Source organism: Gallus gallus, chromosome 1 (assembly GCF_016699485.2).
Source record: "Gallus gallus isolate bGalGal1 chromosome 1, bGalGal1.mat.broiler.GRCg7b, whole genome shotgun sequence".
NCBI classification, from domain to species: Eukaryota; Metazoa; Chordata; class Aves; order Galliformes; family Phasianidae; genus Gallus; species Gallus gallus.
Window position 1 is genome coordinate 119,185,063 of NC_052532.1, and position 17,028 is coordinate 119,202,090.

Below are 17,028 nucleotides of genomic sequence, written 5' to 3' on the forward strand. Positions count from 1 at the left end.
GTTAATACCCTAAATATTCCAGCAATGCAAGTTGTTCTTATACTGTTAGGAGTATAAAGCACAATAAACATCATTCTCCTCATGAGTTATATCTGCTCATTTTTAGATCCAAGAAAGACTGAATTCTTTCAGTTCTGCTTTTCTTCAACCATGCTGTATTTGATTAAGTCAGAAAAAAATAATTTGTTCCTGAAAATCAGCAGTCTAACTCTACTTTGCTTCCAGCTGACCAAGCAAGCATGAAAATCAAACTAATGCCCAACATTAAAAACAGAGAGCAATAAGCAGAGTGATAATAGATATCTGAGCAGATTAACCTGGTACCAGTACTAAGACAAAAAAAAAAACAAAAAAACACACAGAAATAAGCTCGCAAACTCACCTCAAACATCTAAACAGTCTTAGAGTATGCTTAGTAGTCTTTAATTATTCATGCCATCTTTGTTCATTTACTAATGCATTAGAAATGAGATGAAGAAATAAACTTCAAGCAGACAAAAAGCACAATACATTAGATTCTGAAGAGCATTGCATCGGCCATATTTAATTGTGATAATAAGGGATGCAAGTACACCTCAGATCACAAACCATATAATATGAAACCAGTAATGAACTTTTCTTACCTCTGTTACTTCAGTGACAAATGCCCCAACACCCGTGTAATAGAAAGGGAAAAGAAAGGCTGGCAGCAGAAATAAAACCATGAAACTCACAACACCAAGAACAAAATTATGCCACACTCCTAAAAAGAAGGGAAAAAATGTTTCTCAGTAAACACTAACAACAAAAAGGTGCAAGATTTTAATGTTAACTTTTAATTAACTTTCCTGAAATTATGAATGTAAGAATGGATGAAAAACGAATTCATGGCAGAGCATTCAGAAGAAAAATATTGGCTTCTGAATCAATTTTTAAACTACAGTTTCTATCTATAGAGATATCTGTATATCATAAATGTTAAAAAAATAATAGTGAAAAGAAATTTATTATTTGTAACCTTCTACCACAACAAAAACGTGAAGATTCTTAATAAATGGGTTTATACATGAATAAGTTCTGGTTGTCCTAGTCAACAAGAAGTACAAAATTTAGCTGCAGTTCAGTACTTTTCATGATTATTTCCTTTGTAGCAAGAAAAATAATTACACCTGTGTGTACCAAACAAGGTTAGAAATTTATCTGAAAAAAGGCTTCTTTTACAAGACAATCTGGACCTAAAACCACTCCATGAAATTAAGTATTCCAGTCAGCATCTTGAAACATTACTTTAGCAACATATCTGTAAAAGCACTCTTTACAGAACGTTGTGCTCCATAGGACAAAACGAACCTCTATAAGTCATATTTGCCTTCCTTCAACATCTAGCACTATGGAAATGTTTTCATTTCATTTGTGCTCTTGGAAATACATTTTGCATGACCAATGCCTGAAAACTTTTCAATGTTGGAGACTCCTTATACCTTTCTTCTTCAGCTTGCTAAGAGGTTTTGATTCAATTCTATATTTACAGTACAATGTTTCTGATGCTGCACAAATGGGAAACATTGAAAGTACTTGAGTACTTCAGCTGAGTTTATTCCCATTTTCAGGAGTAGATATTTCCTAAAGTAATTTCTATTTCTGTGAGTTTTTAATCGTGTTTCAGTGAAAGATAATCAGATAAAGTGTTTCAGCATTCAGTTATCTTTATCAAACACACAGGCATATGTGCACAAACAAATGCAACAAAAGTAGTATTAAGAAAATAATTTAATTGTCTTAATCTTTTATCTTATAACAAAACAAAACCTTTATTTTTTTTCCAGCTTAACGAAGTCTAAACATCTAAGACAGACACAAAATTGCTTTGTAACAGCGTGATCATTGGAGCATAAACTAGAGGGAAAAAAAGAGTTGATGGAACTGCTGGAGGGTGACAAGAAATGCTTTCCAACAGCCAACAAAACATAGCCCTTAATAGAACAATCTACACAGTTTGTGTGTGGAATAGGGCACAGTGTGGAATAGGGCAGAAAAGCCTAAAATAGAAAGGCCTAAAGTTCATCCCAAGTGATCCTTAAAAAAACAGTCTAAAAATGAAAATACCTGTAGAGACACACCGATGACTATACCATACATTTCATTTTGCTAGAACAGCCTCATCCTTGGACGCTTAATTCTTTGTATTTTGAAAGGCATACTTCATACAACCTTTAAAATACCTTAAATAATACTTTAAAATCTTTAACTCTCTTTTTCTGTTAAAAGATAAGACAAAATTTAAAAAAAACCTACATTGATTTGTACTAACTACAAGCAAGAGATGTACAGCTGTGTTTTTTAATTACTAGGCATGGAATGAAAGCTAAAAAGATAGGTCTCACAAGAATGCCCATTCACTATTCTTGAAGTCATGATGCCATCTGCTGTACAACAAAGATATTCTTTGAACTCCAGACTAGAAGTGAACTACTAAAGGAATGTTCAGTATAGTTCTCTACTAGTTCTTTTCTTTAGCAGCCATATAAAATCCAAAACCTTTTATCAGTAAGTGCAGATCTTCAGTACACTGAAGATTTGATAATAGGTTCATTCAACTGCTCTGAAAATTAAGAAAAACAGGGTCAAGTTTACTGAATATCGTATTTTAGCATCGTAGAACATCCTAGTGCTGAAATATACATACCACTAATTGTAAAAAAAAAAAAAACTGCATATATTTGCTATACCAAAATTTGCTATACCACTGATGCTAAGCAGCCTTGCAAGGTGTTTGTTCCTACCTTGTACAACCCTATCTCAGGTTTTCTCAAAATGATTACAACTGTTCACTCATTAAGCTGTGCAAGCAATTCTTTTCTACTGCAGCTTATAAACTCATTTTTCTAGATGATTTTCCAGAAACAAATGTAAACAACTCATCTTGCAAATTATTATTTCTTCTCTTTTAGTTCTGTTCACACTGGTTGAAAATGGAAATTGATTAATTTGAGAAAAAGGTCTTCATAAGTTAGCCTATTGTAACAAATGATTTTGGTACATTAGGGCATTTGGAATATAGATATCTTCATTTTCCTAACATTTATCATCGTTTACCTAATCTATGAAAACTTGCAAGTATGCTTTGCTAAGTGTTTCTATGTCAGTCTAAAGTCCTCTTTATAAAACTTTACAATTAAAATATTCAAGAAACACTATGTACATAGCACAACAGGCTGGCTGCTTTCTATTGCTCCCTGCAACAAAAAATTGTCATCATCATAAAATGAAGCATAGCATTATTTTTTCTATCTTTCCTTCAATAAGTTGGGAATATTCTCTGTCTCTGGAAGTCAGTAATACAAGCAATTGAAGCATAACACAGTCTCAGTATAACTTCCCACAACAGTGGTGCTCTAATTCCCAGTATCCAGGGATTTCTCTTCAGAACAAAAGACATCAAATAAAAACCATTCAGAAGCTTATTGGGAGCCATTAGCTGTGATTCACTTTGGATGTTTGTGGTTTAGCCTTCATTTCTTTCTGATAGCAACATCAAAGCACAATCAACTATTTAATAATGTAACTCACACTTCATTGAAAATCACTCAAGATACTGTTGAAAATCTTATTGCTCCTACTACAGTTGTGGTCACACAAGAGCGTTCACTTGTGACAGTAAATGACATTCTCATATCACCAATCTTTGGTCTGAGCATTTTCCAGTTTGTATGCTCCACCGTTTCATTATTTAGGCCATTAATATGCAAAAAGAGTTAAAGGAGCTTCTGTACCCGAGCTGGTCTAAGAGCTTATGCTAGTGGAAGAGGATGATCAGAAACTACACCTTTTCCCCAGCCACATCCATGAGCATTCTGAATCAGATATAAGACTTAACATTTTTCAAGGCGGGAAAATGGTACTCATTTAAACTCCTAGGAACAGAACTATCTCCCTCAGAAAATAACATAATAAGGACAGTAGTGATTAAAAACCAAATGATGACATCACAGTTTAGGTTCAGAACAGAACGATCACCTTTAGGTATAGAGAAGTTTTTATGCTTCTTCATTTTAAATGTTCAGTCTTCTACCAAAGATTCACATGTGACACCTGTAAAGTAACTGTGCTAAGCAAAGACTTAATAAAGGAGCAGAAAATATTACCTGCACAAAATATTCTTAACTGCTGGACTGGGGATATTAGTTGCAAGTGGGTTGTGAAGAGGTCAACAAATGCGCCCGGATAGACAATGAAGATAAAAATCCCAAATCCATTAAATCGTACTTGTTCTCTTAAAAGAAAAAGAAGAAAAAAAAAAACAGAAAAATGAAGAGTTATTGTACACTAGGAAACAAAGAACTGTGAGATTCTTCATGGCACGTGTCTTTTTGACTATGAGAATAACAAAAAATATCATTATAAAGCTAACTTATTTTTCATAACATGAAGGACAGATAATTAAACTAGAGGATATTTTCTGCAGTAACTGCCACTTTTATGCGACAAGCTTTTATGAGCCTGGTAAAAAATAAAAACCAAGTTCAACTTCTTTTCTGCTTCTTAGGCAACGTTAATGCATTAAATACTTCTTTAAAAAACCTATTTGAAGTAATAGATACTTTAACATATATGTTAATGTTAGGGTCGTCTTTCAAGTAAAAAATGGTAACGCCTATGACTCAACTTGAAAGTAATCTTGAAAGCTGCGTCTTCCCTTTATCAGGTACACTTCTAAAGTGCACTTTTCGGTGCCCTTTGAAACGACATATTTTATAAGGGACTTGTAAAGGTGCGGCAATCACATTCAAAGACAATTGTTGCAAACCAGGCACAAATCAGCTAATTCTTTTTGCTTGTTTTTGTGGATGTAGCATTATATTTAGATCCTTTTCATACAATACCAGCTGCAAAAATGAGGTACATATAAAATAAAAGAAGACGTGAATTATTAATAGAATTTATGCAAAATGACCCAGAGTGAGCACATGAATTCCCTGCATTCAGTTCATAAGATCTACCCTTACTACAAATAAGAAATCTGCACTCTCATAGGCATTCCATACTTCATTACTTGGGTAGAAGATGGAGAGAAGACTCTTTTGGCATAAGCTTTGACTAAGCTAAGGCTCAAATACTTTAAGCTTCTGTAGTTCATAGCCAATACTACCTTGAATTGAAGTTGGTGAAAGTGTGTAATAGATTTCAGAGAGTCAAAGTGATTTGCCTGAAAACATTATTATCATACGTGATAATAATAATAAACAAAATTTTTCTGTAGTACAGCTGTTTAATAAAATCCAAGGATGGATTGCAACAGCACTACCCAACCTGTACTAGGAGGGAAAACAACAAATCTAACAAAATAAAAGCAGAAAAAACAACAGCAGCAACAGTAAAAAACAACTTAAGTCTCCCAGATTTTAACCGATAGTAACTTTACATTGGACAATACAATTTTTTCTCCTAAAAATAGATGAGAATCAAGTTTTAACAAAAAGATAAACTGAAGCTGAATATTCAAAGCCATTGCCTCAGATCCTGAGTGAAAGCATCATACCACTCTTATACAATACCAGGTTACAAATGTCAGAAACAGCTCTACAGTTACTCCTGAATTCTCTGCAGTTAACCAACAGCACCTGAAGGAAATTTTCTTAGTTCTTCCTGTTGTGGGATGCACAAGTGTAAGAGTTTCTTCCTCCACTGATAAAAATATTGAATATAAGAGAAACCAAGCTTGCAGAGAAATGGATTATTTGATACATAGGGACCCACAACATTCCTTTGACTGAGAACGTTCAGGACCATAAAACAGGTAGTAACAAGTTTAGATGTGTCATGTCTTCCTACGCTCAAGAAAATCAGCAAAACAATTTAGGGCTTCATGCCCATGGGACAGCTAATGCCTGTGATGCTTAGGAGAAACGTGGAGGACACCTGAAAATCAGTTCCAGGAAGCACCACTTAACCCTCCTATGCTGAAGTGTCCTTTAAGCGTAATGATTAACCATGTCAAATAACATTTTTGTGAAGTAATCATCACAGCTAAGTGATAATAAAAATCTCACCTGTGATCAAAAATTCACACATCATTGAGATTAACAGGGGCAAATCACATTTGACTGAGTTGCTGCTTTAGCCCTTTTAGATGCTACTTCACAAGCTGTGTTTAACAAATTAAAAAAATTGTATTTTAAAGTACCATTGTGCAATAGCATGCAAGTCCTCTTCAAATGCCACAGCTCCAGAAATACAATTACTGCATGAAAAACAGGATCACTTAAAAGCTGAATTATTTTAAACCTGATGCAGCGTGGTATGTTTACAAAGCAGAACTCCTTCCTCACAATCAGTAGAATACGCTCTTTACGAAAACTTTGTCCTCTATTGTATTTAGAAACTTAAAATCTAAGGAAGTTATGAAATAAAGAATGAATGGATTCTCCAAAAAAGCTGAAAAAATGCTAGCAACATTCTCCTGTAATTAAATACTCTGGAATATTAGGCTTTGTTGGCACATAGTAAGAGAAAAGTAGTTTGTATTACCGAATAGCTGCCACCCCATGGCCGACTTCATGTATCACACCACTGATGAGGATTGCAGAGAAGAAATAGGTCAGCTGGCTGACAGGCAAATTTACACCAGGCACCTGTTCGTGTGGGCATGACAACAAAACAAAACACACTAGGAAACCAAGAGGTACAAAGACAAATTATTCTCTATCCTTGTTTCTCTCACTCAGCCTTAGCCTACCAACACAGTAAGAGCCACTCACACAGCACTGCTGGTTTGTAACTCTTCTCTCTGTTTATTCAGTATATTTTAAAATATATGGAATATATATATTTTTTGTTAAAGTTTGAAAAGCTCTCTAGTTGAAAAAGTCTTCACCCTTCCTATTCAGTCCCCACAACCATGACGGAGTGTGTCCTACTTTATATTAAGCTCCAAAAGTTTATAAACACATATGCAGCCTTCAGCCTTAATGAGAGAGGCTTGGCACTGTGAGCAGTGGTTTACATTGTGCTGCAGACAGTCATGTGGCTATTGAGATCCACTCTTCAAAAACAAAACAAAAAAGAAAAGAAAAAGTATATTGTACTTAAAACATGAGCACTAAAAGCTAAAAAAAACAAAAAACAAAAAGCAAAAAAAACAGCCTTCAACTGGAATTGTCACTCTCCCTTCTCTCTGTATATAAAATATGAGACCACTTCAAATTTAAAAGATCAAAAAAGGCTAAGTTCTCTCTATCGTTCAAGTTTTGGCAGTCTACGCATGGCAAATTAACATTTAAAGCAGCACTTGCAATGGATATATTATTTTGACAAAGGTATAACATGCATACCCCCCATTCCTCCTATTGTTGTGGATTCCCACCGCACCCCAGCTCCTCTCAACACCAGCTCCTTTCAGCCAAGCTCCAAAGAAGGCATAAGTCATAGAAGGAGGAACCATCTTCTCTCTCCATGGGACAGAGAGCTGCTCAGCTCTCAGATCTCCTCAGCTGCTGTAGCTGAAGTAGCAAGACCACACCACTTGAACTGCTGACTTGGGGGCAGTCCATTCATCCTGCCTACCCTGCTGCTCTCCCTGTTCTAAGTAACAAACACTGGGGTACTATCACCTGCAGTACACCTGGCATTAATTGTTATTCAGTGGGAGAAAAGAGATGCTATAGGCAAAAACTCCTCACCTGCCTCTAAGACTCTTTAAATGACCTCATTTTACACAAAAAGCTGCAGCTCCTGGCTGCTGTTCTGGCAGCAGATCCAACTGAGCAGACCCCAGTCAACCCTACAATTCAGTCCTGCTCATTCCTCAATTATATGCATTTAACTACCCATGCAGAAGTCTGCAACAGCTCGATGAGAGCAACTTGCTAAAAAAATCCTTCAGAGCACCACATTCACTACTATTATACTGAATCATTTCACAAATCCTGTTCAGACTGTGATCATGACCAAGGTATTTATCTTAACTGGCACAGCAGTCCTACTTCACTGTATGAAAATAGCTGCTATTCGCTTGTTAAGCATCCGTTGCTGTTACTGAAGCATCAGCTGGTGGCACTAATGGATCACTTAAGTGGTGTTCTCAGTGGCTCTCTTCTCTGCATACAGGGAAGGGCAGAAAGCAACAGCAAAAGCCACCATCTTAGTGCCACCCTGAGGGTAGCACTTGAGAAAACAGCACTGAATGCTTTTCAGTGCACACCTCAAAGCAAGTTGAAGATGCACTTATAAGGGAAACTAAATACCACGAAGGATTCGTGCAGTATTTTGTGAATAGACATTGCCATCTTATATTTCATGGTGTTCCAGGAATGCCTGGAAGATCCTTTCCTAATAGGTGATGATCTTCCCTGTTTTTGTTAACAGGCAGCCAACACAAGAGGGGGCAGCTACCCAGTTACCTACTGATGGACAGTTTAAATAAAGTACAGAACCGAAAAAAAAAGAGGAAAGGTGCAAAAAAATCTTCATCAATGGAACGCAAGCAGAACTGTATTTCTCCTCCCCCAAAACTGGAGGCTAAAGGCTAAGCAGATCCATGCCAAATGCTGAAACGTAGTTAATAAAAGTTATTTATTTTTTAAAGAAAGAAAGCAACTAACTCTGTCTCTTCCAAGGCAATCGATTAATTATGAAACAATAGATAACTAATTTAAATGAGGAGAAGACTTTCCTCACTTTTTCTTCATTATTTGCAACTTCATTTGGGTCACTTTTTAGCATCAACTTATGCTACCACATTCCCCTCAAACAGAATACTGAAACTCTTTCAAAGCAGAATTATACAACTGAGTATAATTCATTTCAGAAATGAAAGAATAAGGTAGGAAAGAAAGTCAACCACAGCCAGCTTAGGAGAAGTAATCTCATCCCCATACATGATATTACATTATCCCTATACATTCCATCTTTTTCAGGACTGATCTGTCCTTGGTTTGAGTGCAGTGATACTGCCAATATGCAGTTACCGAGGAATCCATTCCATGCTAAAATTGTTAATATTATGCTATACTTCAGCTTTCATAGTTACAGTTCACACCAGATTACTTCCAAGGGCACATCTTCACTTTGCTTCCCTTTTATTTATTTATGTCACTGACATAGAAAAGCTGAGTATTGCAAACGACCAGTTTACTCTGTTATCAAAAAAGTGGATAGATCCACCGAATCACAGAATGGCTTGGGTTGGAAGGGACCTTAAAGATCATCTAGTTCCAACCACCATGAGCTCAGTAGCCACCCACTAGGGAAGGGAAGGGAAGGGAAGGGAAGGGAAGGGAAGGGAAGGGAAGGGAAGGGAAGGGAAGGGAAGGGAAGGGAAGGGAAGGGAAGGGAAGGGAAGGGAAGGGAAGGGAAGGGAAGGGAAGGGAAGGGAGTTTTTCTTATTTTGGAAGGTAGTAAACATACATCCATAGGATGGACCCTATTTGCAAGTAAATGAGAAATCTTCAGTCTCGTATTCAATTTGTGCTCTCTTGGACACACTGCACATCACCAAGACTTCCCACTCACTCCTGCCTGCCTCTGGAGATAATTCAGGTGCAGGCTGTGGACCAGATGACCACACTGGGAGTACCAATACTTCTCACCCAGGCTGCCTCCTTTTCCAGCACATACTGTATTTGCTATATTCCCCCTGTATGTGTGAAACAAATCCAAACCATACCAAATGCAGTGAATTTGTAGTACACGCTAATGTACACAGTTCAGCACTTATGTGAAGGTCTATCCCAGGAGCACACAACCCCTAATTTCTATTCACTTGACTGAATATTAAAATAGAGCGAAACGGCTGGGTATCACTGCCATGTAATGGAAGGCAGAGCAACCTCTGCTTACACATTCTAGTCAGAGAGAATTCTTGGAGAAATAAGGTTAGCTAGGAATCTTTCTAAGGTTAAAACTGCTCTAAGTGCAATGTCATTTCTTTCATTACCACCTTACGTATTCTGAGGCAAGACATAAAAAAGACAATATTTGCAATCTCTCCCATTCTATAAAATACATTCCTTTCTAAAATAACATTGTATATTGTCCATCATCAGAAATCCATGAAACAATAAAAGAAATTTTTACTAAGCCTTTGACTAGATATTGCCAGAAACAGGACCCTCAATTTCATACTGTGAATTAGGCATAGGTCCTTGAACATCCAAAAATATGCCATCTCCTCACTAATGAATCTTTTCTTCCACAATATCACAAAGCTTTTTATATTTCTTTCTCTTCCTACTAATGCTTTGTACGGTAATAAACAAAAGAAAACATCTCTTTTCTTGTGGATTATGGATTAGTTTTGCAAACTTCAAGGCCACCATTGCCTCTACTGCTCAGAGAAGGAAAATTCTTACTGCTGTTTTGTATTCTTAGTACTATGATTGCTGTTCTGTATTCTTAGTAGAATAATAATTTAAAGCTTTTCAAAATTACTAGCCAGTTCTCAATTCTGAGAGTATTTAATGTAAGATCTTCAACATATTTGCCTTTATTTGTCCTCCCATTTTTTACCACCTCCATCTCATTTTTAAGGCTGATAATAAACCAGCAAATTTTTATTTGAATAAGTATCAGCAGCTAGGTTATTCTTACATGGGAGGATTTAAGTATCACATATATCATGAAGAAGATGGTTAGTATCAGCTCACAACCCTCAAATGAAGACCTGAGGAGAAAACACTTACCACTACTTGCAGCATACGATCATTCGGGGCTGTTGGTGCCTCAGTCAACATCTGTGTCAGTGTTTGCATCAGCGTCTTTCCAAGAAGAATCACAGAGCCAAACATAGCAGCTATACCAAATACCATTCCCATGCTGAACCTACAAAGACAGGAAAATAATAAAGAAATGCATAGGCACTAGAAGATACTTAGCCACACCAGCACAACTTCGCAGACAAAATGAGTAAGGCGAAACTTACCCAGTGCTACTACTATTCACATATCAACGATACAGTACAAAAACCTTAGCTAAGGGAAACTAACAGAGCTAATAGCATACATCGGTAACGTAAACTCGTATAATATTTTCCTTGTTTAATAAATGTTTGACGTCCAAATCACATCTCAATTCATTTCCAAATAATTTTATGCTGCTCTCTTATATTCAAATCTTTATTCAGTTACCCCATATGAGTAAGTTGTCATTAACCGTGAATAAAAGCATCACTTTACAGTGTATAATTTAACATGCTGCACCACACCATCACATATTTAGTGATGTGAATCAAGCGATGAGATAGCATACATACATACTTGCATCTTCCTCACCAGCAATAAAAAAGTGCTCAAGAACATTTACATGAGATTCAAACTTCTTTAAAGAAGAAAAATTAGAAGATACAAATGCAACACTGGGTTAAAATCAATTACTTTAAAGACATTTTTCCTCTCATCCATTTAATTTATTAAAACCATTATGCTGAAAAACATTTCAATTTAGATCAGCCCATCTAGTGGTTGATTTTTATTCACCATTATTATTCTTTTACTCTATTATAATACTTGAAGGATGCGATAAAGTTTATTTTCTAGCTAAAGCATTTCAATTCACTAACTGTTCTTCTTTTCACAACAGCATAATTGTTCTTTTACCACCCTTAATAGGGCTCACTGGAAATTAACACATTTATTTTAATCAGTATGTACCTATAATGTTAATTAAATAGAGTGGTATAAACATTATACTGTAATAAATTATACACATTAAAAATTGTGACTGATACAGAACTATTTAAACTCAAAGTAAAATCACTCGATGCTAGAGAAACCAGTATGAAGCAGAGTTCTCTTTCACAACTATCTCTTTGGGGGTAGCAATACAGGAAATGAAAAATTCAAGCCCTACTCTCTCTTTTTTTTTTTTTTTCCAGATTGGATACAGAGTAATAGTAGGAAAGCAATTCAGCAATAATTTCCTAAACCAGTCCAGAAGCATCCATACTAACCACTCTGTTAATTTACCCATTACTACAATCTGTGCAATCTTAGCAGGGAAAAGAGTAGGCAAGTAAAAGACAGAATGAGAGCAATGTGCTTCTGACTAAGTATAGTTGCTGCAACAGGGGCATGATCAGAGGAAAATTTGGTGTACAGTAATGGACAGATCTGGGATATGAGAAACTACCTCCTCACACAGTAACATATGCAACAGCTCGGTATTTAAGAACTATGAATGGCTCAAACCATAGGTGGAAATACAGTTTATGGATTTCTAGTTTTATAGTATATCCATGTGTAACTTAGCTATGTTGTTTTTAGCAGAGGAGATAGAGTTATGCTGGCACAGTGCATTTATGGCTACCATGTTCGTTCAATTTTATTGTTAGTCTATAGTAATAACCAGATAGACCCATTCCACTGCTACGGATAAAAGGCATACATATGGTGATCGTTGCTGCCTCTGTACGCATTTGACAGAAAAAAATATCTGGAATGTATACCATAAATACAGAAATCTGGGTTTCCACCTCCCCCAGTTGTAGAACTGCCGGTTGAAGAGTGCTGTTTGCCATCGCATGTGAAAAGGAGAGACACTCAAACCATAGTTCACCAACCAGTCTTCATAAGATGCCTTCAAAGAGCTGGATGACTGCAAAACAATAGAAAGTATGGTTAACCCAAAACTTTAAGGAAGATCCTGTGCTGTGTGACCAAGCAGTAAATCAGATCCATTCGTAAGTAAAGACAAGCATATAACTTCAGGTACGTGTCCTGAACATGATTTGTATTTTGACTCATAGGTGTGACATATAGTACAAAAAGCTATGCCACTGCTTTGAGAAAATCACAGCAGTTCTAGGATTATGAGAGTGTGGGTATTCAGTGGTATTTAGCACATAGCATGGTTATTATCTTTATTACCGTTATACCACTATGAGTGATTTTTAACTGTCTGGATAAAGGCCAAACAATGAACTTTATGGTATTTCTTTTCTGTATAATTATATTTTAGTAAAAGTTTCTAAACCTGCAGTACAGAAAAACACATTCTGTTGCCTTTCTGTTGGCATCAGCTTGTTTCTAATATTGGTGAGATGTGGATCAGTAGTGGGAGTATCCTTTAGCAAGGGTAAAAACGAGGTCTACTTTTCAAACACAGACTACTACTGAAGAGACTTGAAATACATGGTCAAACTACCAAAAAGGCAGAAGGACTTTAAAATTACCAACCTATTCTGCAACAGGAATTTCACTGACAATTTTACAGCCTTTCTAGATACTGTTGGTACACCTTCCTAATAGTTCCAAAGACTTCTCCTTATATTTGTCTTTGTAATGAATGCAACCTATGGACTGTATAATTAATACTCTACTGCATTGGTAGCCAGTATTATAAACCAATAGAAGTAATTTTGCAACTGCTATTTTATAACATATGGTGCTGGTTTTCTCAATAGTCCTTCCTCAGCCTGCTTCCTGGAAGCTAGTATCAGAAAGCCAAAGAAGGACAGCTTTTCCTAGAGGTTAAAAGAGAAATCTGTAGCTGAGGAAAAGCGTATCAGAACAGGAGTGTGTCTGACATAATCCAGACAGTCTTCAGAGCCATCTGAACCATACCATTGCTCCTGAATTTCCCTATGAGGAGCAACACCTACTGAAGATGTCAGGAATGTACAGTTCACAAGAGTTCCTCCTCTGCCCCTAGGCAGAACTTCACGTGTTCCTGGCTGTCTTCCACGGTTCTTGAAACAAATTTAGAACTTGCCAAGTTCCTTGCATTACTTCTGTCCTTCTGTGGTGGTGGTGGTGGGAAGCAAGCAGTGTATCGTATTATCCACAACCATATTCATAGCTTTTCTCATTTTCTTGAATTAATAACAATGGAAACTAAAATTTACTAAACTAAAAAAAATAGTTCAAGTAACAGCCTCCCATGTTAGCCTTTCTACTCATATGTTTCTGTGTAACTTCCTTCTACAACTTATAGATTTTAGTCAATTTTTGTTCAGTCAGCTGAGGACAACCACAGAAATTTTTGTTGTAATGTATCCCCCAGTCAATACCGGTCAGTCCTTCCCTACAACACTGCTAAGTTTACTACCTACAACCACAGCAGCATTTGCTAGCCCACTTTTAAGAGAAGAGATCACAAACAATATTACACTTTTACAAACAACACATAGGCCAGAGAAACAAAGAAAAAGTGCCTGCTCACATAATCTATCTGATAATTAAGAACAAAAACCTGTATGACTTTAAGTACATCTGACATGAGAAATCACATTTTGCAAACTCAGTAAACACACATACCCCATTCAGTTCACAGGGGATCAAAAAAAATCCAACCCCAAACACCCTGAAACCTAAGCAAACAAAAAGCAACCAACCAGAAAAGAAACAAATAAACAAGCATTATAATCAGAAGTAGAGATCTGGCACTTCAAAAATATCTGTTCTCTTAATCGCATACAAAAACACCAACCACATTTCCCCTAGAAATTCCACTAATGCATCCCTTCAAATTCATTCTAACCACACCACAGCCTTTCTCTACTAGCAAGGCATAAACAAATATGCAGCTCTTAGTGAGAAATGTGGGATTCTTGAACAATACATTTGCAAAAAGGCACAAAAAACAACTTCAATTTGCAAATGGGATTCATAATCACTAAATGACAGCATCCCTTGAAACAAGTAACTTTCAAAACGTATTAAAAAGCTCTACACAAACTTTTGGTCCTTCTGTTCTGAGCCCCATAGGATCATAACATTATGACATGCACCATCTTGCCCTGGTATGAGGTATGTCATTACCCTTTGTTTCATCTCAATCCTCCTCCGCAGACCTGGGTTCAGCTTCTTTAACTTGAACTCTAGGTGATCTCTGCTACATTAATTTTACTATAAAAGCAATACCCTTTTTATTTATGCAACCTTTCAAAGTAACGACCGCCTACTAAATACTCCAGGAGCTCCATAAATATCTGCCAGCAAGCAGGAGCCCTTAACATTCTTTTGTGCTGACAAAGTCTGTTCAAGAGCCCTGGACCATTTCAGCTTCCTGACCTTAAAAGCTGAAGGCTAACCTCGACTGAATGGGCCTAACGCATCCTTTATTTCTGATACCAGAAGGAGGGACAACCTTCTACCCTTTTCACATCCCTGGTCCTTCCCATGCAAATGGGATGACTTAGCATGCTGGAGAGCAGCAGGTCAGGAGTCTGCCTAAGTGACTCCCTTTTGTAAGATCCAGCCTTCACCAGGAAGCTCTCTTATCAGTGGTTCAATGAAGAGCAGCAAGAGGAATTTTCCAAATCCCAGATTGAATCACTGTTGATTTGCTAACACAAACGTACCTTGTAATTCAAGTGATATTATGTGAATTTATTTGTGCAAAACGTCATTTATACACATAGTTCTGCCTTTCATACTACAGAGTACCAAAGAGTGAGACTGCCTAACAAAAATACTTGAAATCTAAACAAAAATAAGAGATCAAACTAAGCAAGAGACACTGCACGTCTAAAATGCTTACAGAATAAACATCAAGTCATAGCACATATCCTCTTGCCCAAAACATTATCAGCATAATGAACGGGAAAGTACTCCACAAGTACTTTTCACTCATGTTCTGTATGTCATTTTCATGCACTTAGACTGCAAGAGACTGGAGATCTAGGCAGTTTGCTACAGTTGCCAGCAGTTCAGAGTTGAGAGTGTGATGGGAGATTTAGAGAACTAGCAATAAAACAAACATGAGTTTCCTAATTACATAAATCTGGTTATTTAATCCCCAATTTATTTTGGCTGTGGTACTTGAAACTTATCAGATCTACCAGCAAGATCTACTGAAACCCCGCAGCTCCCACATACTTCCGGACGATTAATTACCATCGATAATAACTTGTAGTTAAAACATCAAAGTTACAATGTAACTCCTGGACCCTCCTGCTTGCTGGAGCATTCCAGGCATTCCCCTTTCTTTTGCAATATAACGTAGATACTAAGTTGCCCCCAAACAATGTAGATTGTTTTTTTTCTCCTTTTGCTGCTTCCAGGTTCTCAGAAAAGCACCGACTCTTCTTACTCACAAAAAGGGATCACTTTAAGCTCTAATTCTGAAAAAAAATCTTCCAAATCTCAGAGATACAAATGGGTCTCAGCACCATGCCACAAGAGCCTGCTATGTGAATTCAGCGATTGCTTTTCAGCCTGAGATTTTTCATCAGACACAAAGCTACCACCAGAAGAACATCAGCCTGCTGACCGACCTTCCTGATGGTTTTTAGAGAGCCTCACTTATCCAGGAGCAAGCTCTCCTTGTGTTAATGTTAGGTTAATGTTTGACAACTAAACTAATGGCTTTCACCGCTGACTGAGCTGTGTTTGCTCTACGACAATTAGCAGCAGGGGGAGCTACTTAAATTTCCAAGGGTCCCCATCAGCTACAACATAGCTCTCCTCATAGCATTTTTCCCTGTGTTTCACACTAGTGACAAAACGAACATTTGGTACTTTGATACTGCTCGGCCCTATCCGTACTTGGTAGAAACAGAGCAGTTCCTGGACTGTAGCATTAATTTCAAAAAGCCAGAGAATTCTAGGTGGAACCTTTCGTTTTATATTTTCCTCGTGCTTCTGGTGCTACCGCACGTCCTGCTGGGAACAGCGGGGCAGCGCTGTGGGCCCGGCGGCCTGAGGCAGACCTTAATTCTGATTGGCGGGACAGCGCGTGTGGCCTCAGGTCTGCAGGGCCCGCGCAAGGGAGCGGCGGCCCCTCGCGGGCGAGGTGCGGACCGTGGCCGGCCCCCGAGGAGGAAGGGGAGCCGGGGAGGCCCGGCGGTGCCGGATGCCGCCGGCCCAGAGGGGTGAGGGGGTGGGAGCGCCGCTGCTGACCCGCCTGCACGCCTAGGGCTCCCGTTGGGCTCTGCGCCCACAGCCCTCACCTTGAGCAGCGTATCCGCCAGGTAGATGGCGCACCAGCCCCCCAGCACGCACACCACCACCGAGATCGGGATCATTGTGGCAGCCCAGCCAGCGGCAGCGGCGGCTCACGCGGAGGAGCCTCTCGGAACTAAAGCTCCCCCCGGAACCTTTCTCCACCGGCTGT

At 37.9% G+C, this 17,028-nt stretch overlaps 1 protein-coding gene across 3 annotated transcripts in view; it reads right to left on the minus strand.

Moving 5' to 3' along the window:
• The window catches only part of MBTPS2 (membrane bound transcription factor peptidase, site 2), a 34,882-nt gene extending 17,854 nt beyond the window's left edge, over window positions 1-17,028 (minus strand). For 2 of the 3 annotated variants that reach the window (XR_001461721.4, XM_425566.8), the window contains exons 1-6: window positions 16,865-17,028; window positions 12,419-12,567; window positions 10,659-10,797; window positions 6,508-6,611; window positions 4,125-4,252; window positions 624-742 (exon numbers count right to left, since the gene is read on the minus strand). Coding sequence is in view for 2 of the 3 variants with exons in the window: in XM_425566.8 (XP_425566.3) it covers window positions 624-742; window positions 4,125-4,252; window positions 6,508-6,611; window positions 10,659-10,797; window positions 12,419-12,567; window positions 16,865-16,939 (714 nt within the window). In the remaining variant the exon portion in view is untranslated. Of the gene's footprint in view, window positions 1-623; window positions 743-4,124; window positions 4,253-6,507; window positions 6,612-10,658; window positions 10,798-12,418; window positions 12,568-14,732; window positions 14,848-16,864 lie in introns of those variants that run through there. The other variant, XM_004934661.5, reaches the window with a different exon arrangement.